Genomic DNA, 24914 nt, shown 5'->3' with positions numbered 1-24914 from the left:
ATCCACAACACAAGCACAGACCCTCAGCATTGTTTCATTGTCGCCTGAGTGCCGCACTGTGGTTTTCTATTTATGGCCGTGGTGAAGACGGGGTTAACAGTTCATTTGGGCTTCAGCAGTGCAATCAGCTGTGATGATGAGGGAGTGTGTGTGTGTGGGGGGGCTGAAACTGGCACACAGCAGGGAACGCTGTAATCAGTTTAGATTAGAGAAACTTCACCCGCATATTTACAGAGCAGACTGATGCACCGGGCAGACACAAGGAAACAAGGAAAATAAAACCAAATGTTACTGTAGCACTTTATGGAAACATGATTAATGTCACAACTTTAAATCTTACAGTAAACAAATAATAGAACAATTTAAGTGATGCCCTCAGGCTGTTTGTCTTGTTGTGGAGATTCAGATGAGAACTCTCCTCTCTCTCATGTAAGCCCATTAAATATGAAGTTACAGCCAGCAGCTAGTTATCTTCACTTAGCACAAAGACGGTATGAGGAGGGGGGGGCAGGCGGTATAAAGCTCCCACTGAATTGGGCCCAATCATTATGGTTCACCCCATTTTTTATTGCATCAAATCAATACCAAACCCACTGGAACAACACCTGAACAAACATCAATGTGAACTACCTTAAATGACAGAAACCATTATTGAGAAAAATCTGACTTTGTACTTTTAGTTGGGTCCCGTCTGCTAACATGGAGGAGGTGGAGTTTTTTAACTTTACTGCAGCTAGGCACCGGCTGGCGATGAACACGATTGGCTTTGCTTTTGGAAGCTGCCATATATTATTCATCTTTATAGTCTGTGATCCAAATACGAGCAGAACTAATGTCTTATCTCTACTTCGTTTGTACTGTTAATGTCCATATTAGCATGCTAACAATAGGACAGTGAACACAGACATTACACCTGCTAATCATCAGCATGCTAGCATCGTCATTGTGCATATATTAACATGCTAATGTCGGCCTCAGGAGCTAGACACAGTGTAAAGTTCACACAGTGTCAAACTCTAATCCAGAGGTCAATGTGTTTACGGCCACTGAGCAACTACCTGATTAATGAGCTTAAAATCATAACATTGTTTTGATTTGTAGCTTTGTGCGGATTAGGAGCTCAAACACCCTCAGTGTCAGCTGCATTTTAATGGATAACCTGTTAATGCACAGAGATGCTTGGAGAGAGTGAGCACAGGAAAACAATAGAGCGAGCTGCAGTGAGAGACCAGCGAGCGTCCCCCCTCGGTCTGGTCTGCCAGGCTGTCAGACTTCATGTGGACTGTTTGTGACAATGCAATGTGACAGCAATGGAGACAGTGTGCTGGAGGCCATGTCCTTGATGATGAACTCATCCACTACAATCATAACTCTACCGACCCTGCCCCCCCGTGTGCACAAAATACTACAAACTCCCCATCAACACACACACACACACACACAGAACTCACATCCTCTAGCCCCTGCAGCACTGAGCGACCTACATCTGGTGTTGCAGAGTGCAGGGGCTAAGGTTGGCCCAGGCCAGCCAGCCCCCAGCAGACAGTGCACAGTGTTCTTGTAGCGTGGGACGTGTATGAATGGCGGAGTATTCTTGCTATGCTCTTTCTGTTTATATATAAAAAAAGAAGTAAAAAATAGCCCCAGCTTTATGAGGTGCACATAATTGCTCCCTGTCACATGAACTCACACGTGCAGATCAGCAACAGAGCACTCGTACGTGCACTTAGACTTAAGAATAGACCCTTATAATCGCTGCTGCACATCACGTTTGATGACATCTTGTCCCCTGCTCATCCAGCTGCATGCTCTATAAGTTAATAATGAAGCCACTCAGGTCATCCATGTAGAGACAGTGGACTCTGCTGCTGAGGGGCGCTTGTTAGTCTGATTATATCTGTTTTAGCTGCACCGCGACATGCAGGCAGGATTAAAGAAAACTTGATTTAAATGAAAATATCATCACAGTGATGCAAAAACAGTCAATGAGTAATGGTCCTGCATATAAAGTGAAAGTACAATCGTGTTATAAACAAAATATACTTGACACATCAGAAGTGAAGGTACTTGTACTGCAGAGGATTTTCCGCTGTGATTGACACAGTGTTATATATGAGATTATTAGCTGTTTTGGAACCATAGCTCTAATATTAACAATGTACTTTATTTCATGAACTGGCCAGATTATTTTTTGTTCAATTCTATTATGTGAATAACCAATGAAAGCCAGACGGAGCCATTACACTAACTTAATTAATTCTGAAAATGGACATCCAAAAATTGTTGTCTTTCACCCACCTCAATTACTGACAAGAGGCTGGTTTGTGAGCGATGATGTCACAAATGCAACATCTCAGCTTTCTTATTCTTTTTTCAAAGGAGGAACATGTTTTTTTTTTCTTTTCATTTTGTTTGTTACTGGTAAATTTGTTTCCATCCGTCAGCCTTCTCTGCTCCAACAAGGCTGCAATTAGACTCCAGGATGACGAGAATCAACATCCTGCAAAGCATCTCGCTGATCCACCGCTGAAAATGAACATCTCTGAATATCAATGAAAGTCACACCCCAGTGGCACAGACATACATTGATTTTCTTTGAATGAAAACAAACGCTCCAAAATAGGTTAAATAAAGGACTTTGAGTATTTTTTTCTGAGCTATTAACTCTATGTTTGGTAAATAAACCACCTGATCATGTCAGACACGAGTCAATAACAATTTTAAACAAATTCTGTGTGACGCTGTCATAACTTCCTGGGACATTTGAATGGAACAGAGCAACTGAGCTGGTTCTGCTGATACCAAAAAACAAACAATATATATGAAACAAACAAAAAATAAGCCACTCAAAAATAAATTGTTTCCTATAATCCTAAATAATAAATGATAGTTTTATTATTATTGTTGTTGATGTTATTTCTTCATTTGTATGATGTCACTTATTTTCAAATTATTTTGATTGTTATTATAAAATATATTAGTATAAAAATAATATACTAATAATATTTATTAGTATTTATCTACTTCTGGAAAAATAGGTCTTCCAGTTTTTATTATACAAAGATGAAAATAGAGACTACTGAACAAAGTTTAAAAAACTCCAAAAACTAACTTTGAAAATAGAATCTTTGAATCCCACATTTAAACAGTGTCATTACAATAATCATCTTCCATCAGCATCATAACTCCTGTGAAATCTCTGCTTCGCCCACACTGAGCTTCCCCTGCTGCTTCCTCTTCTCAACAAAATTAGACAAGTTACAAATGAGCAGCTTCACTTGACATGAACTGAGCTCAGCAGTGACTGTGACTCAGTGATTCAGAGGACAAGAAAAGACGAGGGGCATTACACAGACCTACCTACACACACACATATATATATATACATATATATATATATATATATATATATATAATTGACTTTAATTAATTATCCAGCTGTCTACATCATTCAAAAACATATTACATAACTCCCCACCAGCTGGACAAGTACACACACACACACACTCACTCTCATCCACCATCCTTTAAATACAAGGTGCTTTCACTGAGTTTGCTTTTACTATCTCTTACGACCTTGACATATTTTTTTTACATGTCCCAGGTGAGGGCAGAGGTCTCTCAGTATTAGTCCTCCTGGTTCTTGAGCATATAGATTCTGGAAGTTGGTTCAAAACTTCTGATTCTCAGTTTCTCTTGCTTCTCTCTTATGGAGGCTGTGTAAGTGGGCAGTCGGCGGAGGAGGCTCTCCCAATGACTCACCTGACAGCCTCTCCTGCCACAGCCCACTCACAGCCAAATAAAGTGGCCTTGTTGCCACTGCCTGTCTTATGTGAGTGTGTAGATTGTGCAGTTTAAGAGCTCTTCATCTCTGTCCTGTGGCATCCAGCTGACAGCACGACTTGGTTTTTTTCCACAGGCAGAATAAGAAACACACCTAATCCAACAAGAAATAATCTGCCACAGTTGATATTTATGGGATTAAGGAAGACGCACAGAAACTAGAATGACAATGCTGATTAGTTACCATGGTCTTTTATATCATTTAAACTCTCAACCTCCAACTGCAGACTTCAAATAAACAAAATGACTGTTCAAGTATCCCTTCAATTCCTGTTCATAATTTTTGGAAACTGCAACACAAAATGTGAAATATCAAAAGCTAAAAAACACTGTTTGGCTTTGATCTCTTTAAAATGAACTTCAAGTTAAATATTCAGGGATATGTTCTTTATGATTTTTATATTGATATGAGGGTAAATGTTAAACTTTTTCATCTACTACACTTTAGACAAATAAAACCTCTTGTGACATAAAAAACAAAAGTATGATTATTTGTGTAAAAAATTATAATTTGATGTCAATTTCTCTTATGTATTTAAAGAGAATATTTTTTGTCTTTATTCCTTTTAAAACTTTACTTTTCAATTCTTAGTAATACTTTTATTTTTGTACTCGTGTACTCTTTGCAGCTCGGATCATGTGAACATTTTTCTGATAATACAGGGAACTTTTGAATTTTATTTATCGGGGAACTTTCACTTATGATCGCTCCAGGACATTGGAGCGCTAATACCTATTAACATACATAAAAAGCAACTTTTATATACTTTCTGTTTGGAAACACTGAACTACAAAACAAGCTCCACCTTGATGAATGATGAATCTACACTGATATTATCTATAGAAAGGAAATTTTTCTGATATTTTATACTTCAGATCAGTGTAATATACTTTTGCTGTTGATATTTTACCACTCTGCATTTATCAACTCCAGCAGTTGAACCAAAACTATTTCGACCAGTTATCTGTTAATAGATTTTAATTAGATGCCTACAGAGGAAAAATAAATGTTTGTGTAGCAGAGATTGTTTTTATTTGATCTTATCCTTTGATCATCTGACATCGCTCAGGTTTAACCTCCATGCTGTGAGCCACTGGCTTTGATAGTTTGGTGTATAGCAACAGAAAGTATCTGGCATCACCTAGTGACAGAAATAGGAACAATATGAGCTAGTATTATATACATCAAAAATTTAACCAACACCAACTTCATCTGGAATTTATTAAACAATCCTACTTTGGTCTGACCACATTTTATTGACTTTTTATTTTTTTACATTTTAATTAAGTGCTAAGCGAACATGAAGTGAGAAATTACAGCATGTACCACTGGCAAAGTTACACAACACACATGGATCCTGAACACAGTGCAAAAACAAAGTACTTGAGGACACCAGCTTAATAAATGAAGAGTGCACAATTAAAAAATGCTAATATTACACTTTCGATAAATGCATCAGAATAAAACTGACAAAATAAAGTGAAATGGCATCAACCAGCACATGGTAGCTGTCTTTGTAGTTTCTCTCGTCAGCTGAATGATGGTAACACTCACACAGGACAAGAGTATTTAGATCATACAAAAATGATGATACAGGTCATCAAGTGTTTTTTTCACACCAGAGCTGTGATTTTCACCACAACTGTGACCATCTCCACATTCCTGATCGTGTCTGCACACGTCTATTCTCTAGACAGATACACACGTACAGCATCAACACGCACTCAAACACACACATTCTTTACTCCAAGGTATCGTGAGGCACTACGTACGTTTGTATATCCAGCAAGCCAGTTTTTCCAGCAGTCTGAGTTCAGTGTACCTGCATGACACCGTGTTAAGTCTAGGTGTAGTAGATGATCTCTGGTATCTGCCCGTCCTCCACTGACGTACCGTTGTTATTTCCAGGTGAGCTAAAAAACAAAAACGTCATCTTGGTCCCTGTTGCTAATTCCTGGGTCACTTTCTTCAACCCTTTTGTGCCGTAATGTGAGTCTGAGCCCTGAGGAGAGGAATTTAAAAAACTTTTTATGGTCATGTTTATTCCTCTTATTTTTGTTGACATTCTTGTAATACAGCAACTTCAGACTGACCTTTAAGGTGGCACATGCAGTGTAGCTGACATTGGGCAGGATTTCCACCGGTTCTTTGAACATCACTCTGAATGTGCTCGCTGTGCCGTCACAGCTAAAGCCTGTGTCATTCTGGCCCAGTGTGATGCGTTTGTCACTTTCTATGATCTAAAGAACAAGATTAAGTCTTTACTGGATGAAAAACAAGAATCTACCATATAACAAACTTAAATTGGTAAAACACAGCTGGCAGGATACTTTGCATTTCTGAGTTAATCTGTTTGACAGTGTATGTTTCTGCAAGTAACTATAGCTAGTGGCTGTATTCATATATCACTGAATTCAATATCATTTTTTTTTCAAAACAAATAACACCCACTACAACCAGGTTTTATAAGGCTTCTATATGGGAAAGCCTTTTAATACCTGCTAAATAAATGGGAAGCACTGACTTATTCACTCTTCATTGTAAACACACAGATAATATTAGCAATGTACGTTTTTAATTAAGTCACCTGTATGTTGACCTGATAGTCTGTGGGTCCATGTATTGAACCATACAACCCAAAACCCACTATGGATATTCTTCTGTTCACGTTGAATCTTTAGAGAGAAAAAGAAAGAGAGAGAAAATTAGGAATGACAATCAATTTTCTCTGATTGAAAACTGCCCAAGGATGTTCGTATTATCACCTGATTCTGTCGCTGGTACCACTGTACCCCCATCGACTCTCAACCTGCTGGAATCTATTAATGCTGCACTCCTCCCCCCTGAGGCAGCAGCGAGGCCTGTCAATGTAGTCGACCCGTGGTTTGGGGTTTACTGTAAAGTGTAAAAACAGATTTACCACCTCCCGATCGAACAATATTCCAGACTGGGCAGGCCCTGTTGCACAAGAAAGAATATCAAACTGGTTTCTGTGGTTTGAGTTGTATGGACACAATAGGAACATGACGAATATGTTGATCAACGGCTGAATTGTGCTGTGTAGTGTTTAAAAATCAACATGGCAGCATTAGATCACACACAGTGGGAAAAAAGTCTGAGACCACTGGTTTATTTTTAGCCTACCTGCAGCAAACTCCTCAACAGTCATGAGTGGAAAGCGGATGAGAGGGAGAGCTTTCCCCAGAACTTTCTGTTTGTTCTCCGAGGTTGGGGGAAGCTGCTGTCTGTAACACTCTGCCTCTGCCCAGCGTACCACCGCCCCAAACAGACGGTTCTCCCTGATGCTGAGTGTGTCTCTTTCTAGCACTGCACATAAGGTGTCTACACACACAAACACACAGAATATTCAGCATTTAACATCCACATCAGGCTGCAGAAAAAGAAACATTATGGGGGTCGAGACTCACGTACCGAGGTCAATGTCTGTGAAGCCCTCAGCATTTATTGCATCTGCAGTGCTTTTGTCTATGGTGTCCAAGCAGAGGCTGGCAAGTTGGGGCTCATCAAATAACCTTGCCTGTAATGAGAACACAAAAGAAGCCACATTCACGAAAGCTGTCTTCAACAAAAATTGGGTCCAGACATCTTCCTGTATTCCCTAAATCACTTATTGGCCCTTATCGCCAAAATCTCTTAAATCTTGTTGTCGTTTACATGTTTGACATGTCTTTTTCATTCTCAGGTATTTGTATTTCCTTTTTATTTTTTATGTGTGTTAGAAATGTCATCAACATGCCCAGTGGCTATACAGTAGGTGTGAAAATAACCTGAGTGAGGAGCATGAACGCATTGTCGGCTCTGAGGTGCTTGGTGAGGAACTCCACGCAGTGACCTTCCAGAGCAGGAACCGCGTACTTCTTGGCCGTATACAGAGTTGTCATCACAGTCTCTGGACCGATGTGGACCTCGTCAGAATACAGGAATCTGTGCAGATGAAACAGATTTCAGTGGTTTGTTTGTTTATTTGTCAGACAGATTACACTAGAACTGCTGGACAAATTTCCAAGAAACTTGGTGAAAGGAGGCGGTATGGGTCGGGGAAGAGGCTTGAAATTTTGGTGCAGATTCAGGGATTTTCATCACTTTCTCAGGGAATGTTGATGGATCTCGATAAAAAAAGAAGAAAAATCTTGTGTGTGCCAATTGGTCGGAGCCACTGCCTGAAGTGGCCCATATCTGTATGCTACTTGGGATTAAGAGAACAAATTCCACTGTAACACATGCTCAATCATTGTGCACCAAAGTTACACTGATGGGTTTGGTATACAACTGAGTCTTTAGTTGTCTGATGGTTATTATATTACAGTGGCCCACTGTTAAAGTAGTGAAGGTGCTCCAGTTTGTTTATCCCAAGTGTTCAGCACAATAACTACATCACAGCCTCCTTCAAATGTGACTGGAGCTTCAGATGAAAGTTTCCCCTCAGTGACCACCTGTCCCACCTGAGCAGTGCGAGGAAAGCTGCCGGCTCCACATCAGGCAGCTCGATCTCAGCCGAGGTGGTGGCCATGCCTCCGTTGAACATGGCATCGAACACGGCACTGCCGGCGGCCAGGACGAACTTGTGGGCCGGTATCCTCTGGGCCTGTCTGCCCTTCCCCACGATGAACCTGACGTCGCTGAGCAGCTCGTTGTTGAAGAGGAAGGCGAAGCGCTCCTTCAGGGAGCTTTTCGTCGCCTGCCAGTTGTACACGGGCTCCCGGTGCAGGCCGAGCACCGGCGGGGAGGCGGACGGAGCGGGACCGGAGGCCGGCATGTTGGATATCACCGCAGCGGCACCAGAATGAGCCGAGTTGGACGCTCCCTCCTGCCCGTCATGGTTTGACGCCAAGCCGCCGCCGCTGCCACCGCTCCCGGTCGCCATGAGTTGTTTGCTCCCCCTCTACAATGCACAGCTAATGAAACACGAACAAACACCGACAGAAGCGAGCGTGTTGTGTATTTACGTCGCGTCCATTCCCGCGGACGCCATCACTGCTGCAGATACCTGCTAACTACGTCTCTCCGGAAGTGACGCAATGTACACTTCCGTCAAAACACTTCAATTCAGAAGAGACAAAACAAACAAGTTAACAAATAAAACAAAAGATAGACAACAAGGAAAATATGTGATTTTTCAATTGAATCCATAGTTTATTAATTTATTGTGTTTATTTTCACCTGATGAATGTGTGATGAGCCATTTCCAATGAATACACAGTGAAGTTTATCATTATATGATTATTATGATTAATTGGTTTCGTGTTTCAAATTGTCTACATCTCCTTGTAAAATGCACATTATTTCTTATTTCTGTTCATTTAAAAAAGAACCTGTTGTTTCCCAGTTGACACCTAGAGGTCACTCCCTGTGTGTGAGTGCTCTTTTACTTTGTCAGGACCAGTAAACCTAATGGGGACCAAAGCCTGGTCCTGAGGAAGAGCTGGATTTCTGAGGTCCTGGTTATCGTTAGTTGTAAATACTGGTTAGGGTTAGGTATGAATTGGTTATAGAGTGGTGGTGAGAGAGAGAGAGTAGGAGATCAAGAGGAGGATTGAAGGCAGAGTAGTGGTGAGAGAGAGGGTGAGAGAGAGGGAGAGAGAGAAGTAGAGTGAGAGCGTTTGTAGAGAGTAGATTGAAGGCAGAGTGGTGGTGAGAGAGACAGAGAGACATAGAGTGAGAGCGTTTGGAGAGAGTTTGGAGAGAGTAGATTGAAGGCAGAGTGGTGGTGAGAGGGTGTGAAAGCAAGAAAGTCCAGAAGAAGAAGACAGAGCTTATTCAGAACATATTCTCTCAGTCTGCAGCTGACATGATGTGGACCTTGTTCACACTGACACCATCTGAGCTTGTCCTCTTTCTTTGAAACATGACTTAACACCAAAACGTTTTTTGTGAATTACTTTTTTTATTCAATTCTAAATTCTTGGATAACAGAAATCTCTGAAAGCTGTTCGGCCATGAGTGCGTCTGCGGGGACGGGGGTGTTTGTCCTCTCCTTGATGTCCATCCCCACCTGCTATTTGTTCAACTCCTTCATTTACAGCAACAGGTGAGAGCAGCTTCTTCATTATATTAATACTGTAAATACTGTTCTCACCAGTGGAGCAGTAACTAGAAGTCTTTCATTTGAAAATGATTTGTCAGATATTTAAGAATATCTTTTTTTTTTAACTTTGCATTTAGTGCTGACGCTTTCTTCTTCGCTGGGTGTACCACAGTCCTCATCCTGGCAATTTCAGTTCATTTTATGATCAAGAAGAAAGCTCCCACAGATCCTCTTTTCTATGGTATGACTTATCAGATGCATGCTTCTTGTTGTACTATTAATTTGTACAGAGGAATATTACTTTTATACCAAGTCATGAGATAGAAATCATGAGGTTCTGATGGACTTTTGAATCAACTAGCTGCATATTTATGTTGTTTAGAAGTTATTGTGGCGTGAGCTGTTTGAAAATCTTGAGCTATTAAAGTGATACATGGTGTATTATATTTGCATTGTGTCCATATCAGATAGAAATTTGCACCCCCAGGATTAGGAGTCAGCCACTTTATTTACTCCAAATTGTCCAAGTTAATGAAAGTGCATGCATGTGTCTGTGCAGTGTTTGCTGTGTTTGCATTCCTCAGTGTGGTGAATCTGATCATTGGGCTGGAGCAGGACAACATCATTGATGGATTTGTGACGTTTTATCTCAAAGAGGCAAGTCGTTGTGTCGCGTGTGTGTGGGTCCAGTTTGTGAACGCTTCTCTCCACATTGTCACTGATAAATCTGCCCCGTGTTTCAGGCAGATCCACATATTAACACAGCGCATGGGCACATGATCTCCTATTGGGACAGCTGTGTGCACTATCTCATGTATCTGCTCATGATTGCTGCCATTACTTGGGGGTGAGTGTGCTCCACTGTTCACGGGGATATTTAAAAAAGCTACATCACTAAACTTGGGAAAATGTGCTCCAGATCTCCCTTATACTATACTGACATCAATACCATAGTATTTGTATGTGTTGTAATGTTTGTTTGTATACTTAAAATAAAGTTTACATAATTTTTTACTTCATCCATCTATCTGCTGGAGTCTTTGGAGGTATAATGTGTTCATCCGGCTTTGACAATGTTTGTACAGGGACAGTTTCCGAGCCATTGGACTCTACTGGGCGGGATCTTTTCTCATGCGCGCCATTGTCTACATTCTTGGGAATGCTGTGGGTGAGTACACTAAAAATAATGGGACGCTTTAGATGGCTCGTGTAGGGTAGCTCATGTCACTCCTTGCACACTCCCCCTGAGAATACTACAACTGTCCAAAACTTTCCTTTTTTGTAGACTAGAAATAAAACAGAGTTTTTTAGTGGTTTTTGGTTTGTGTTTTCTCACAATGACACATAACCTGCCTCTGCCCTTTCCCAGGGAAATATGAGACCCATGTTGGTCCTCTGTTCCTCCTCCACATGTTGTACATCTCAGTGTCCGTCTGGGCCTGTTTCCGTGTCTTCAGCCAACCCTCTACACAGGACATTCAGACGACAGTAAGTCATGCAACTCTGAAATAATTGTTTAAATAAATTCTATTTTTTGGATTGTTTCAATGATTAAACAGTCAAGTGAAAGCAAACAACATGAAAGAACTAAAATATCCTTCAGTAGACTGCATACCTCCACCAAGGCTCAACATTCCCCCTATGAAACCACATTTACATTCATCAGATCTGGATTTTTATTTCAATCTGCACCAAATTGCAAATTGATATCAATAAACGTTCCTTATTTTTTTCAACAAGATGAATTAATCTCTGCGATATCAAGAAAATAGCTCTCTCTTGCAGTGTTAAAGAAACAGGGAAAATATCCTGGATTGGCCCCCTGATTCTGATCCACAACAAAATTGAATAGGTTTTTTCCCTGTCCCTCCACAAAATGTTATGGAAATCGCTTAGATCGTAGATCTTGCATTATCCTGCTAACTAACAAAACCTGCAAGTTCATCTCCAGGCGTAATGTTTTTGTCCTATGTTCATTCAGACTGAATGTGATGGAGAGCTCTCTGCTTTCTTTCTTGCGGTCAGAACATCCAGGAGGCTCAAAGAAAAAGTTTACTCCGCAGACCAATGGATTTACTCTTCGTTATCTACCTCGTCCCTTCTTTGGCTTTCTGCGTCTTCAGAGGCCTGGTGAGAAAACACCAAGATGATCAACTGCCCACTTCACAAAACTTCTTAACACAGAGTTTATACTTCAGACTGTCTGTATTCTAGATCGCTCTGGACTGTTCCAGCCAATGTTGTCGAGACTACACTCAACTGTATGAACCTTACCTGAAAGACCCTTCAGCTTATCCTAAGATCCAGGTAACTCAGTGACTAAAAGTGGCCAAAATTTCACCCTGATAACACAAATCTCTAAAACTCTGAACCATTTCTGTGTTTATCAGATGCTGGTGAGCTTGATGTACTCTGGTCCGTACTACATCATTACTCTCTATGGGCTGTTGGTCCCAGGATGTGAGTGGATGCCAGATCTGACTCTTGTCCACTCGGGAGCACTGGCACAGGTACACTCTATTTCTTTTAATTGAAAAAATAATTGCTCAGGTCAGTTTTCCCAGACCTTGTTGTGGTTTAATAATATAAAGTCATGCAAACGGCCTTCAGTACAGAGGGTGTCAGTGCAAGATATTTTCTCTTCCCATATGACGTAATAATTCCTTGGGTGACCAGGCAAGTCTAGGCTGCTCCCAAACATTCTCCTTTTGGTTTTAGGTTGGACTCTGTTTATGTTCTTCTATGTCGTCCAGTTTGTCCATGAGCAGATATAGAGTCTGAATCCGCACAATATTATTGTTATTTATTTAAATCTAAAGATGGAAACAGAGTGGTGGGAGCAGCGAGTTGTGTCGATCTCATCTCAGCAACACAAAGCAGCTATTGTGTTTGAGCTGCAGGCTGAAGCGTCACTCACCGGCGGGATCAGGGCAGAAGATGACTTCAGACCAGGAGGAATGGCGGTATTCACTTAAATGTCAGCTGTTCAGCTTGGCTATAAATAGGAAGGCTGATGCTCTGACAGCCGTGGTAGCCATGAGACACGTTATGAGTCTATTTTCAGTGACTTTTTTTTTTATTAATCAAAATTTTAACTGAAAATGGAAATTATTTGAGGATGAGGGCCTTACCAGAATTTGTCCAGACCATTAAAAGACCATTTCCTCTTTATGTTGACTATAAACCATGTGATGTCTTGTCAAGATATTTTTAACTTCACTACAAGGAATTAGATTTTTATCCAGAAAGCACCCGGGATTTGGAATTCGATATTTTCTTTGGAGTTTCAGAGCTGTGAGCTGTTTTTGAAAACTAAAACAGAAAGAAACTGTCCTGTTAAATAGACGAATATAACAAACTCCACAAATGCTATAATGAAATGAATCTACATGACACAAAACATTTTACACATGGGAAATTATCAATATGGGAAAAGAATTATACTTACCATCACATTGTAGTGAAATCAAACAACTGGTCAGAGATTAAGTGTTTTCTTTCATTGAAACAGGATCATATAGTAAATGAGGGTGAGGTTTTGTTTAAAAATCAATGGTTATATGGTTATTAAAAATGTTGTGCATAACAAGAGAGGAGTCGTTTTCTTCCTGTCATTAGTGTGACCTTGTGATTTTGTACTTGTCATCATTCATTTAAAATGTATGAAACCTTTATGATACAGAAAAAAATTTTGTCAGCGTTCATATAGTAACTGTAAAGCTTTAAGTCATTTTACAGTTTTCCTCTCTCTGCTTGTCTTTACCTAACAGGCTCAATTCTCTCATATTGGAGCGTCTCTTCACACACGGACGCCGTTCTCCTACAGAGTGCCTGCTGACAGCCAGCCATTCTTCTTGCTGATCAACGTCCTGTACGCTCTGGTGCCTCAGGCTCTGTGCTACCGCTGCTGCAGCAGGCCGGCCTTCTTTCTCAGGCCAATACCAGAGAAGAAAAGGGATTGACCAGGGTGTGAGAGTGTCAGGGATGTCAAGGATGTCTAAATAAAAGATTTGCAAGAACTTTCAAAGTTCCACACTGTTTTTGCAGTTATTAGCAGTTGCTGTTTTTGGGCAAGGAGCAGCCACCTGTAGGCTCAATGAGTAGGCGGTATTGGAAACATGACAAATACTCAGGTGTCGGCAGAGTGTCCATCATCTGGTATTCACGTTCCACTGCGTATTTTGAAAATGTGAAAAATAAATTTAAAAAACGTTTGTTTGTGTGTTCAAGCACCTGCAAGTGTCACACAGAAGATTTCAAGCCATTTAAATGATGTCACTGTCATATATATATATGTGATCTTATTTTGTTGCATTTTGTGGTTATGTATGGGATATGATAACCTATTGTTAGCTCTATGGGAAGGTTTATTGAAGCTATTCCTGATCGTGTTAATCATCAGTAAAGGTAACTTTAATTTAATTTAGTTTTACAGGGCCACTGTTCATTTAAAGGCAATTGAAACAGCAGTTAATAATAATAATAATAATAATAATAATGATAAGATATTATATCATATTCACAAATACAAATATTTCTTCAGGATCTTTATATACAGTCTATGTTCAGGAGACAGAAATCATGACGGGTGGAGCTGAACCGGAAGTACTTTGTTTGGACCCCGCCTCTTCCTGTGTCACTCATGAGCTAAATAACACAGCTAACACAATCAACTGAAGTTTACAACAAAGACCTGGATTTATTCACTTATATCGTATATTAACAAACCAGATCTGATTCGGATACAACTCATCTCAATCAGTGATCATCTGCTCCAACGTTGTTTTTAACTAAACTCTAATGAGAAGAAACAAGCCACTGAAACACGTTGTGTTGCTAACCAGCTAGCTGCTGTTAGCGGTGATGGCAGCCTCCACTCCTCCAGTCCTCTCTGCTCCTGTGTTCAGGTCCGTGTCTGTCTTTAGATTTAATTGATTCATGTCTTGATTGTGTTTTAATAGCTGCCACAATGTCACTGGAGCTGCCAGCACTGCGTTTGTTAAGCTTAACGTCAAATGTTTGCTACCGTCGATGTTTTAGCGTAAGTTTCGGTGAGAGCTCAGAAGTACATCCAACATTTTGGATATTTTGGGATCATATATCCACGTGAACACTTCGCACATTCAAAGATCGATTATCCGATTAGTCGATCGCCACACAATCATTCGGCTCTCGTTTCGTTTATCGGTTGATCGATTTAGTATCATTTTAAACCAAAATAATCCTAAAGCTACTAGTTGTCTGTGATTGTAAGTAGAATATATTTGAGTTTTTGGATTTCTATTTGTTCGACGTATCTTTATTATCTCAGAGGGTCATTTAGTTTTACAGCCAACAGTAACCACATATAACAACATATACACCCACAAATACACATGCAGCACAATGAGTTATTACAAATTCAGCAGGGGAAAATTATTTTTGTTTTTTTGTTTGATTATTTGTTTTGCATCTCAGCAGATTGTTTCTACAGCCAGAAAATTAATATAGTTTCACACTGTCTTTAAAATCTTGACCTGTTAGAGACGACAAAGGTTATTTAGGGTCGTCTCAGTCATTTTGCTGCACATATTTACAATACCCTGTAGCTGATTCTTATTTTTCAGGGTATGTATATGATCAATACTATCAGACAAAAGACTGTTGGACCTCCCTGTGTGTTAAATAATCTGCTGAGGGGACACAGATTCATGTGTCATCTTCATTTTTCCCCCATTCTAGTCAAAAGCAACGCAAAGCTGCTCAGAGGAAAGAGAGAAGGAAACGGAAACGTCAGGCTCTCGCCCAGGCCAGAGACAGTGGTATGTAGTGTGTGTCATGAGCCGTCACTTCTACAGTTGTAGCGGCACCATCTGACAGTTTTATTAACAACACTGTTTTAGGTTTAAAAAACGGAGGAAGCTGTATTCCTGAGGAAGAAGAACTCAATGATGAAGAAGATGACGATAATGATATTGCGGATGAGGAAAAGTATGTCAGTACTAATGTCACTCTGCAGTCCAGCACAGAGTGGTTGCGCAGGCTTTATTAATCTTCATTGTGTTTGACTCGTCGTTTTCTCAGACTGCGGCTGCACGAGGAGTGGTTGGAAAGAGAAAGACTTGCTCAGGAGGAATTCAGGCTTAAGTCTGAGAAAGAAGAAGCTGCAAGGAGAAGAAAAGAGGAGGAGGAGGTAAACTACTGTTTGTTTACATCACAGAGAACATGTGCAATATGAAAAACTAGTTTGTTGCAGAATGTTTGAAGCCTGACACAGGGGATTGCTGCCATCACTTGTTGCTCTGGTGATGACTGATAATTCTGGATAACATTTTCATATTCACTGGCTTTATGTCTTTTTTTATTCACAGCGGATGATAAAGGAGGAATGGGAGGCCCAGCAGAGGAGAGAACAAGAAGCAACTGAGCAGAAACAGCAGGAGAAACGAGACAAAGAGGTGACACGGACCCCGGGAGGATAGAAACTAAAAGAAATATATCCTCTTCTACATAATCACGAGTATTTACACTGTCCATCTACAAGTGAAGTATACAATACTTATACGGTCTCACCAGCCGAGTGGTTCCTTTGTGAAGTGTTATTTTTGCCTCATGGATGGTTTGTTTAAACTGTTTTCCTTGACCGAGTGGCACAAGAAACGATCGTACTCCTTAACATACAGCACCTTCAGCTCTCACAGAAAGGACGTATCTTTTACTTTGTGTGACAAAGATCCAGAAACCTCTCTCTTAAATGCCATTTCAGTTTTGTGCCTATGAGTCCTTGTGAATGTGGTCTTAACCCACTAAAACAGATATTCTGCAGATTGTTGACCTCTACACATTTTCACCAGCCGTGTCTTTACACCATTTGTAGGAGGCTGTTCAGAAAATGTTGGATGAAGCTGAAAATCAGGTACAAAGACACAAATGATATTGATTACAGAAATAACTATATATTTGACTTCCTCACATTTTATATGATGCATAGGGTAAAATGTTATAAAGTTAAATCTCTATATTACTATAATTAACATGTCCAGGGTTTGTAGTAGTGTATTCTATATATAATGGAATATAATTTTAATACATTTTTAGGGCTCATGCTACATGAAATCTCATTCCAATCAACATCTCCTTCTAGTTTTAAGTCAAACTATAGAGCGTTAATACTTTTTAAATAAGTATAGATACAACTTTTTGTTGGTGTTCTCACTTCCAGCTCGACAATGGGGGACCGTGGATGAATCCTGAGGCTCCCGTGACAGAAAAAACGGAGAACTTTGGAACAGAACTCGATGTGGCCAACTGTCCGTTCTTCCTTAAGACCGGAGCGTGTCGATTCGGAAACAGGTTCTTGCTACATTGAATCCATAGATCTGCTGTTTGAGTGATGTTTGAATGTATGTGCAGAGACTTATACCTCCTCCTTATACCTTGTCCACTCTGCTGCTTCTATGATCCCAGATGTTCTCGGAAGCACAGTTATCCCACCTCCAGCCCAACTCTGATGATCCGCAGTATGTTTAAAACGTTCGGCATGGAGGAGTCACATCGTGATGATTACGACATCGATGCCTGTTTGGAGCACAGCGAGGAGGACCTGCATGAATCTTTCGTTGAGTTCTACCATGATGTTCTGCCAGAATTCAAGAGTGTCGGCAAAGTGGTTCAGTTCAAGGTAAAGAGACGAGGAGATCAGCACAGTCAGACAAAGTGATGCATGTTTGTACTTGGCATAATTAGATTCAAAATCAGAATAGAAATGAGAAGTCTGAATAACTTAGTTTACACAGCTATAGAATATTTGACTTTTTGTAAAACTCAGAAATTGTTATTACATATTTTGTTGATTTGTTAAATGAAACAAAGAAAAAAGATTATTTCTCAAAAAAATGTAGACACTGTCACTATTTAAAGAACTAAAAAACCTTGTTTGTTGAGGGGTTGTATTTACTTCTTTTTATATCATAAATCAACACTAAAATATGTAATTTGCTGAAACCTTTGCAAAAAGCCTAAAATAAGCTCTGATATATTCCGATACTATTTTACTTTCCTGATACAGATAACTGGACTTTGCATATCAGCTGATACCGAGAATCAATCCGATACCATTTCTTTTCTATTAATACATTTTCCTCTTTATAGGTCAGCTGTAATCATGAACCACACCTGAGAGGAAACGTTTACATTCAGTTTGATACGTAAGTTGTCACAGAATCACTGTGAGTTTTTCACAATAAATTAACTTTACATTGTTTTGATTTTTTGAGATTTTTTTTAAACTCTTGTCCTCTTGTCTGTTTAGAGAGGAGCAGTGTACAGAAGCCTTCATCAAGTTCAATGGGAGGTGGTACGCAGGCCGACAGCTTCATTGTGAGATGTGTCCTGTTACGCGGTGGAAGAATGCTATATGTGGTGAGTAATTTGTTCATAAGGATGTTAGATTTTAGATTTCACTTGGTGACATTACAAGAATCAGCTCAGCATATTAACTGTCCTGCTCATGTTGGTTTTTCGTGTCTCAGGATTGTTTGACAGACAGAGGTGCCCCAAAGGGAAGCACTGCAACTTCTTGCATGTATTTCGAAATCCTGGCAATGAATTCTGGGAGGCCGACAGAGATCAGCACTTGTCACCAGACCGTAGTGTCAGGGGGAGTCGCAGAGACGGTTGGCGTTCAGAACGATATGGAGACCGATCGTGGAGGCAGCGCCGCTGCAGCAGAAGCCCACCGAGGTCAGAGAGATCCCACAGCAGGCGAGAGGACAGCAGGCAGAGGAGCAGGAGTCAAGAGAGGAGGGCCTCCCACCAGGACAAAGACGACCAGTGGTCCAGATCCAGACACAGTGACAGGAGGACAGATAGGTATTTGAGAAGTAGAAGCAGAAGTAGAGACAGAGCGAGGAGTAGAAGTAGAGAGAGAGCGAGGAGTAGAAGTAGAGAGAGAGCGAGGAGTAGAAGTAGAGATAGAGAGCATGACAGGCTGAGAAACAGAAGTAGAGACAAAGACTGGGAACACACGTACAGGAATAAAAGTGAAGACGGAGACAGAAGAGATGGAGATGAATACAAAAGGTCAAGAAGCACAAGCACAGAGAGGGAAAGAAACAAGCTAACCAGAGAAAGGAGCCCCAAGAAACCAGGGAAACATAAGAAAAGATCTAATGATGATACAGACACACACTCTCGCCGCAAACACTCGAAGAAGAGCAAGAAGAAGAGCAAGAAGAAGCACAAGAAGAAAAACCATTTGCCTGAAGGAACCACATCCTCAGGAAATTCGGAAAAAGAGAAAGAGTCTGAGGAAGAGATGGAGAACAATTCTGCTACGAGTCCCAGTGAACAGACGAATGAAACAGAGCTAATTCCTAAAAACTGTGACGTAGATGTGAGCGTCGACACTGAGGAGCGTAGTCCTGAGTCTAAAACAGACGCACCAGTGGATCTGCTGAAAACAGTGACATGAACGGCTTCTTGATTTTAATCAGAACTCTGTGTGTATAGGAAGGAATAAATGTGAGTGGTGACGCAGTAAGTTAATGGTGCTTTGAACTGAACCTGTGGAACTACATGGAGTGAAAACATCACAAGAAAACATCAACACATTTTTTCTTTCTCAATACATTTATTGATAATAACTTTCAAACATAAGAAATGTGTCGGCAGTGTTTGATAGAAAAGTAATAGATTTCTTTTGCACAAATCAAAGAAACTTCTTTAATATTTGCTCAACAGAAACACTTTGTGGTTTAAAGATTAAAAAAAACACTGGACTGCCATAACATTTTGGGATGAGCGTCTGTTTCGAACTTGTTGACTTAAATAAGCCGTCAGTGATGAATATTATTGATGTACCCTGATATGTGCAGTTCATCATTCCACGTTCCTGATCCATAAGGACACCGAGGATACACCTGTCTTTAAAAGGACTGTAATAATAACATAATACTGGTGTGTGTTTGTATATATAGTCATATAGCCAAATAACCCATACATCCTCCCATCGTAAATCCCTTTTCTGCCACATTAGACACCATTGAGAAGGTAAAACACAGTGTTCTTTGGTCATATGTTAATTCTTTCAGAGTAAGCCAACCTGTCATCACAATACATGAAATAGCATTTCTTTTATTTGGTCACTATGCTATCCTGACCTTGGACTAAGGGAGAGACCGACCTAAGATTTATCTTAAGAGACCGTTACAAACTTCAATCTGAAAGAAAAATGTCATTGTCAGAAAAATGCAAAGATGAAATAACAGTTTTACACTAAATACAAACAGCTGGTTGGTTAAAGTAAACATGCATCATTAAAAGGTCATGGTTTCTTTCTGGAGAGGAATCGCCAAACAAATTTGTACAAACCTGATACTGATTGTAGGTAATTCTTTTTAATTTCTCTGCTGGGCTGAATTTACCCACATAGAAGTGATTGTAACAGTGTCAGTGTTTCCAACATTAGCCCAAGCTAATAGTTATACCTTTATATTTGAGCCACAGAGCTGAGCAACAGATCTTCCAAAAAATTAATTCCCAATCTTTTAAAAAAGTAAACCCAAGGAGATAATTTCACAACACTTGTTGCTGTTGTCCAGAAGTTGTTTCTGGGCTCTGTTCAGACCTGGTATTAATATCTGCCCAGAGATCACGAGTGTACAGCGCTAAGCAGACAACCTGAGAATGTGGTCTGTGCTTAGATCTCAGGATGCAGTGAGGACACATTCGGGTGCATTCAGACCTGTATTTAGCGCTGACCACTAGTGACTGGATCACTCAGGGCGGATGTGAGCACCCAAGTCTGAAAGGCATACGACATATCTCCTTACTCAATTTGTAGAGGAACCAAATTTAACATTTATTATTTTATAGAAAAGTATTTCATCTATATGTTTGGAAGAGTTGAGAATTGTGAAAAAAAATCAAATTTCCATGTCTCAGTATTTATTCTTTCCTGAAATCAGATGCTTTGCTCTGTGACTTGAACATACTGCAGCTTCAACAGCACCTTAAAAAATTCCTGAAGCCAAACAGCACAACCAACCCTTCAATCTGTGATGATGGATGATCTTCATGGAGATTTCATGTTGTTGCTACATTGTTCTCTGTGGCATTTTGAAGAAGTTGCGGGAGTGACGTACGATAATAGCACAGCGAGGGAACTTGTACATAAGGACACATCAAAAGCACAGTTGGCACCACATTGAAAGGACATTACAGGATAGTACAGTACAGCGATGGTGATTATATACATACAACACCAACACAGTGACCAGGAGAAGACGGGGGGAGTCATGGAGGTCGCCAGATCTGAATTGGTAGAAAGAACGGCGAGGCAGCAGAGGGGTGATTTATGTCAGCCCAATCTCCTCTAAAACGCTCCGTGGTGCCTCGGCCTCCTGCAGAAAAAAGGAAAAGGGTTCTTGTTGTTAGCTTGAACATCAGTCACACGTTCTGTAGAAAATAATGCAGCTGCAAACTAGAAGTAACAGTCCCTGCATGTCACTAAATGTCTAAAAAGAACAGGAGGCCTTTCCAATGAGTTGAACCTGTTACAAGCCTGTTCAGTTGTGCTGTTACAACAACAGTGCTGCATGCTTTGCTAAAAATAAATCACTGTGCACCGATTCTGTCGACTGAAAATGACTTCAGCCCGGCAGCAATGCAAACCCTCAGGACAGCATTTGCTGTGGTGCAGTGGCACAACATGGCGGCATTAATCAAGCACTGCGGGTTTAAAATAAACAGTTGAAGGCATGTGCAGATGGCCACGAGGTGAAAGAAAAAAACAAAATGTTAGTTCTACTCTTCTATCTGGTTTGACATGACTGAGCATGAGAGAGAGAGGGTGATTCACCAAGTCAGCTGAAATGATTAATCCAGTGACAGGAAATTTAAGTCTCATAACTGATGAGTCGTGTGAATAATTACTTAAGAAAATATGCAACGTATGAGCTGAATTCAGTTTGTTTTGTCTTAGATTACAGTAAAATTAATATCCTTGTGGTTTGGGCTGTTGGCTGAGCAGAACAAGTTCTTTAAAACTAAAGACTTAGCACTGAAACTTGTACTAAAACAACTATAGCCCCTTTTCCACTGGTCAAAAATACCACTAACATCAGGCTTTTCTCTGCAGTGGGAATGGATACAATCAGCATTCACTCCCGGGTCAAATTACTCTGCAGTAGACACAGGTCTGGCTGTGATGGAAACATGACAACCAGGTGAATGTGATCATTTGGCAAGACAGCGAGGTGAGAGAGAGAGCACAGCAAGTTTTTGATGTTAAAAATAAAAACTTAACGACAAACTCCTTTAATGGCAACGGAAAAGGAGCCAATAACCTTTTTTGGCTGCAACAGCTTTTAAAAACCTTCTTATAGCCACTAATTGTGCTGGAAAAGGTTTTGTTTGACATTTTACAGACCAATGTCTTAAATCGAGAAATCGAGAACATCTTTGACAGGTTAACGGAAAGGGGAAATAATCATTAGTTGTCACTCTTCCCCAAGTGCTGCTGACCTGACACTATCTATCTGTTGATGAAGAAGCGTGCGTACCTCCTGCAGCAGGTCGGCCTGCTCAATGGCCTTCAACACGTTCTTCTTGGACGTCTCCTGGGCCTCTCCACCCAGCAGGAACTCATCCAGGATGAAGTAGGCCTTCTCAAAGTTGAAGATGATATCCAGCTCACACACCTGTTTGGTCACAACAGAGCAGATGATCAGAGACACCGTCCTGACGGAAAAACCTTAGGTTCCTCTGGTCTGTTTGTTTCCCCCTCCCCACGTCATCAATAAGCGTATTACACGTGTGACACTCACACTGCCAAAGTATTTGTCCAGCAGCTCCACGTATCTGTGGATGATTTCCAACGTGATCAGCTCGTTATCCTGATCCTCGACTGCACAGCAGAAATACAGGCTTGCATATCTGCAACAGCAAGAAAGCAACAGATGAACATTGGTGATGATGTGATTAAAGAAACTGTAAGTATTTGGTGATGAATAAATATTTTAATCACATGTTGCTTTAAGACTTATTTATTCATTTTAAGGCATATTTGTACTATAGCCCTTAACTGTTTGGCAGTTATTAGTAGAGAAGAAGTAATTCTGAATATCATAACACACCAGAATGTTCGAGCTAAATGCCAGAAAACTCAGTGCCTGAAAAACAATCAGTGAATCACCAGAGACATTGAAGTGATGTGACCAACCAAACAGTAATACAGCATTTTCTGAAATACCTAACACGGATTTTTAAACCCCAAAGTCAAATGTCTGTCAAATATTTCAAGGTTTAGTAAACTAAATAACTACTTGCTACTTCCACTACTTTACCTTTTTTTTAAACCAGGGCTTTCAACCACATCTCACAGTCTTCATCATGTTCCATACTTGGACTGTAACTGTTAGGAATACTGTATAGACTGAAATAAGCAAAGCGAGGCACTGTAAGAGTTCCACGACCCAATTCTTCAACATCTCTTATTCCTTTACCTCTTGTACACAATCTTGAGGTCCCTCCACTCCAAGAAGCTGCACATCTTGGGTTTCCTGGCCAGTATGGTCTGCACCAGGTCCCTGGAGATCTTCTTCCTCTCTTTGTCCGACAGAGGCACGTACCATTTCTGTAGGCGCAGCTTTCCCTGCCGACTGAACAGCAGCATGAACTGCATCTGAGGGAGGGAGGGAGGAGGTCAATTCATGGTGGATTTGAAATGAGACAGATATAAGATTACATTAGCTACATTCTGTTTAATTGACCTGAAGACCTGATTGAAGTTACTTACAGAAAATTCTAATTTCAATGGCAAATGATTGCAGTCTCCTGGTAACATCCACAACATAATGCATTGAAGACACAGACAAGAGGGTCTTTTTATGGGGAATATTTCAGCGAGGCTGCAGCTGAAACCAGACAGGTTTGCTAGAAGATGACAGAACAGTGACAGAACTCCACACACTGCTTTTATTACATTTTACCTTTATTTTCTCTATCAGAATTGTGAGTGCACCTATCTGGTTTAGTGGACTTCACAGAAATAAGTCAGGAGGGATGCTCAGCAGAAAATGTTCTTGGTTGAGAATGATTTGAATTCATTATCAACTCAAATAGATGAATGATCTTGTTTACACATTCATATATATTTTGTTTTATTGTGTGTGGAATGAGCAAAAAGATCAGAGACAGACAACCAATAGCGTGACAATGTTCTTTACATTAACAGGAGGTTAAAGGAAACAGATGCGTCCGTGGTGAGTCACTAACAAACATTTATTTCCATGTGCATAAAGTTTCAGTGCGAATAAGGAACATGGGGAAAAAAGCCTACCACATGCACGCGTATATTATCCACGATGACAACAGGAGCTAGCCGTGCTAACACATTTATTTCACGCTGAGGTTTATTTTACGCGCAGGAGGCTTTTACGCAAAGTTTCCTTAGCCTCTGTTAGCTAACCATGCTAACGTCAACAACGCGTTCTGATTCCTCCCCTCCCTCCCTCTCTCCCTCCCGCGACGTTTACCTCGCTGCAGCGGACACGACACGTGAACACGAGTCTTTACCTTCACACCACAGCTTCGCTTCAGTCGCTCACACCGTCAACTTCCGTAGAAATCAAGCGACACACATCACCGAGACAGAGAGCGGACAGATGCGCCTGTGTGTCCGGGGGTTAGCTAAAGATGCTAAAAGAAGCTAGCTGATGGTTCTTGCTGCTGCTGGTGAGGCGACGGTTTAAGAGAGCGGCGCAGTGATTGGCTGGGGAGGCCACCGCGGTGCGATGTGATTGGCTTAGAGGTTCCGTTATTCGCTGTGTTGTTCCCAGCAGACATGGCCGCTGTGATCGTTTTGGAAATAAATTCATGTAATACTGAATAAATGTAGAAATGTAAAAAATAGCCTTTTTCATCGCAAACTGAATTTATCTATTTATTCACTTACTTATACTGTTAAATTATTATGCTATATATTTACATTTCGTCCTTCTATGTGTGTGTGTGTGTAGTCCAACAGTGTGAGAAATACAATAA

At 40.5% G+C, this 24914-nt stretch overlaps 4 protein-coding genes across 8 annotated transcripts; 2 read left to right on the top strand and 2 right to left on the bottom strand.

Annotated features, from left to right (window-relative positions):
* Positions 1 to 5046: 5046 nt before the first annotated feature.
* Positions 5047 to 8903, bottom strand: LOC109625222 (BTB/POZ domain-containing protein 1). Of its 2 annotated transcripts, none has more exons than XM_020080374.2 (8): positions 8308 to 8903; positions 7633 to 7789; positions 7277 to 7382; positions 6989 to 7186; positions 6610 to 6739; positions 6432 to 6519; positions 5938 to 6084; positions 5047 to 5846 (listed from the first exon to the last, which is right to left on the bottom strand). In XM_020080374.2, exons 1-8 carry the CDS (start codon positions 8727 to 8729, stop codon positions 5688 to 5690), a joined length of 1407 nt encoding a protein of 468 aa, XP_019935933.1. In that variant the 5' UTR covers positions 8730 to 8903; the 3' UTR covers positions 5047 to 5687. The 2 variants fall into 2 exon arrangements, with proteins under 2 accessions (XP_019935933.1, XP_019935932.1); XM_020080373.2 differs by having other exon boundaries at positions 6610 to 6802; positions 8308 to 8880.
* A 493-nt stretch (positions 8904 to 9396) lies between these two features.
* LOC109624929 (transmembrane 6 superfamily member 1) lies at positions 9397 to 13917 on the top strand. 4 transcript variants are annotated; one of them, XM_069525802.1, is made up of 10 exons: positions 9397 to 9893; positions 10028 to 10131; positions 10450 to 10551; positions 10638 to 10737; positions 10976 to 11058; positions 11260 to 11378; positions 11916 to 12020; positions 12105 to 12197; positions 12281 to 12400; positions 13661 to 13917. In XM_069525802.1, exons 1-10 carry the CDS (start codon positions 9802 to 9804, stop codon positions 13850 to 13852), a joined length of 1110 nt encoding a protein of 369 aa, XP_069381903.1. In that variant the 5' UTR covers positions 9397 to 9801; the 3' UTR covers positions 13853 to 13917. The 4 variants fall into 4 exon arrangements, with proteins under 4 accessions (XP_069381903.1, XP_069381904.1, XP_069381906.1 ...); XM_069525803.1 differs by lacking the exon at positions 9397 to 9893 and having other exon boundaries at positions 10073 to 10131; positions 10475 to 10551; XM_069525805.1 differs by lacking the exon at positions 9397 to 9893 and having other exon boundaries at positions 10116 to 10131; positions 10475 to 10547.
* A 590-nt stretch (positions 13918 to 14507) lies between these two features.
* zrsr2 (zinc finger (CCCH type), RNA-binding motif and serine/arginine rich 2) lies at positions 14508 to 19659 on the top strand. Its single transcript, XM_020080121.2, has 11 exons — positions 14508 to 14797; positions 15612 to 15691; positions 15773 to 15860; positions 15954 to 16062; positions 16241 to 16327; positions 16747 to 16785; positions 17092 to 17222; positions 17337 to 17550; positions 18021 to 18076; positions 18181 to 18290; positions 18401 to 19659. The coding sequence occupies exons 1-11, from the start codon at positions 14754 to 14756 to the stop codon at positions 19339 to 19341; spliced, it is 1899 nt and encodes a 632-aa protein (XP_019935680.2). The 5' UTR covers positions 14508 to 14753; the 3' UTR covers positions 19342 to 19659.
* Positions 19481 to 24639, bottom strand: ap1s2 (adaptor related protein complex 1 subunit sigma 2). Its single transcript, XM_020080122.2, has 5 exons — positions 24447 to 24639; positions 23375 to 23553; positions 22697 to 22805; positions 22433 to 22570; positions 19481 to 21271 (listed from the first exon to the last, which is right to left on the bottom strand). Exons 2-5 carry the CDS (start codon positions 23551 to 23553, stop codon positions 21224 to 21226), a joined length of 474 nt encoding a protein of 157 aa, XP_019935681.1. The 5' UTR covers positions 24447 to 24639; the 3' UTR covers positions 19481 to 21223.
* Between the last annotated feature and the right edge of the window lie 275 nt (positions 24640 to 24914).

This window comes from Paralichthys olivaceus, chromosome 1 (assembly GCF_024713975.1).
Source record: "Paralichthys olivaceus isolate ysfri-2021 chromosome 1, ASM2471397v2, whole genome shotgun sequence".
NCBI lineage: Eukaryota > Metazoa > Chordata > Actinopteri > Pleuronectiformes > Paralichthyidae > Paralichthys > Paralichthys olivaceus.
This window is presented reverse-complemented; position numbering and strand designations above follow the sequence as displayed.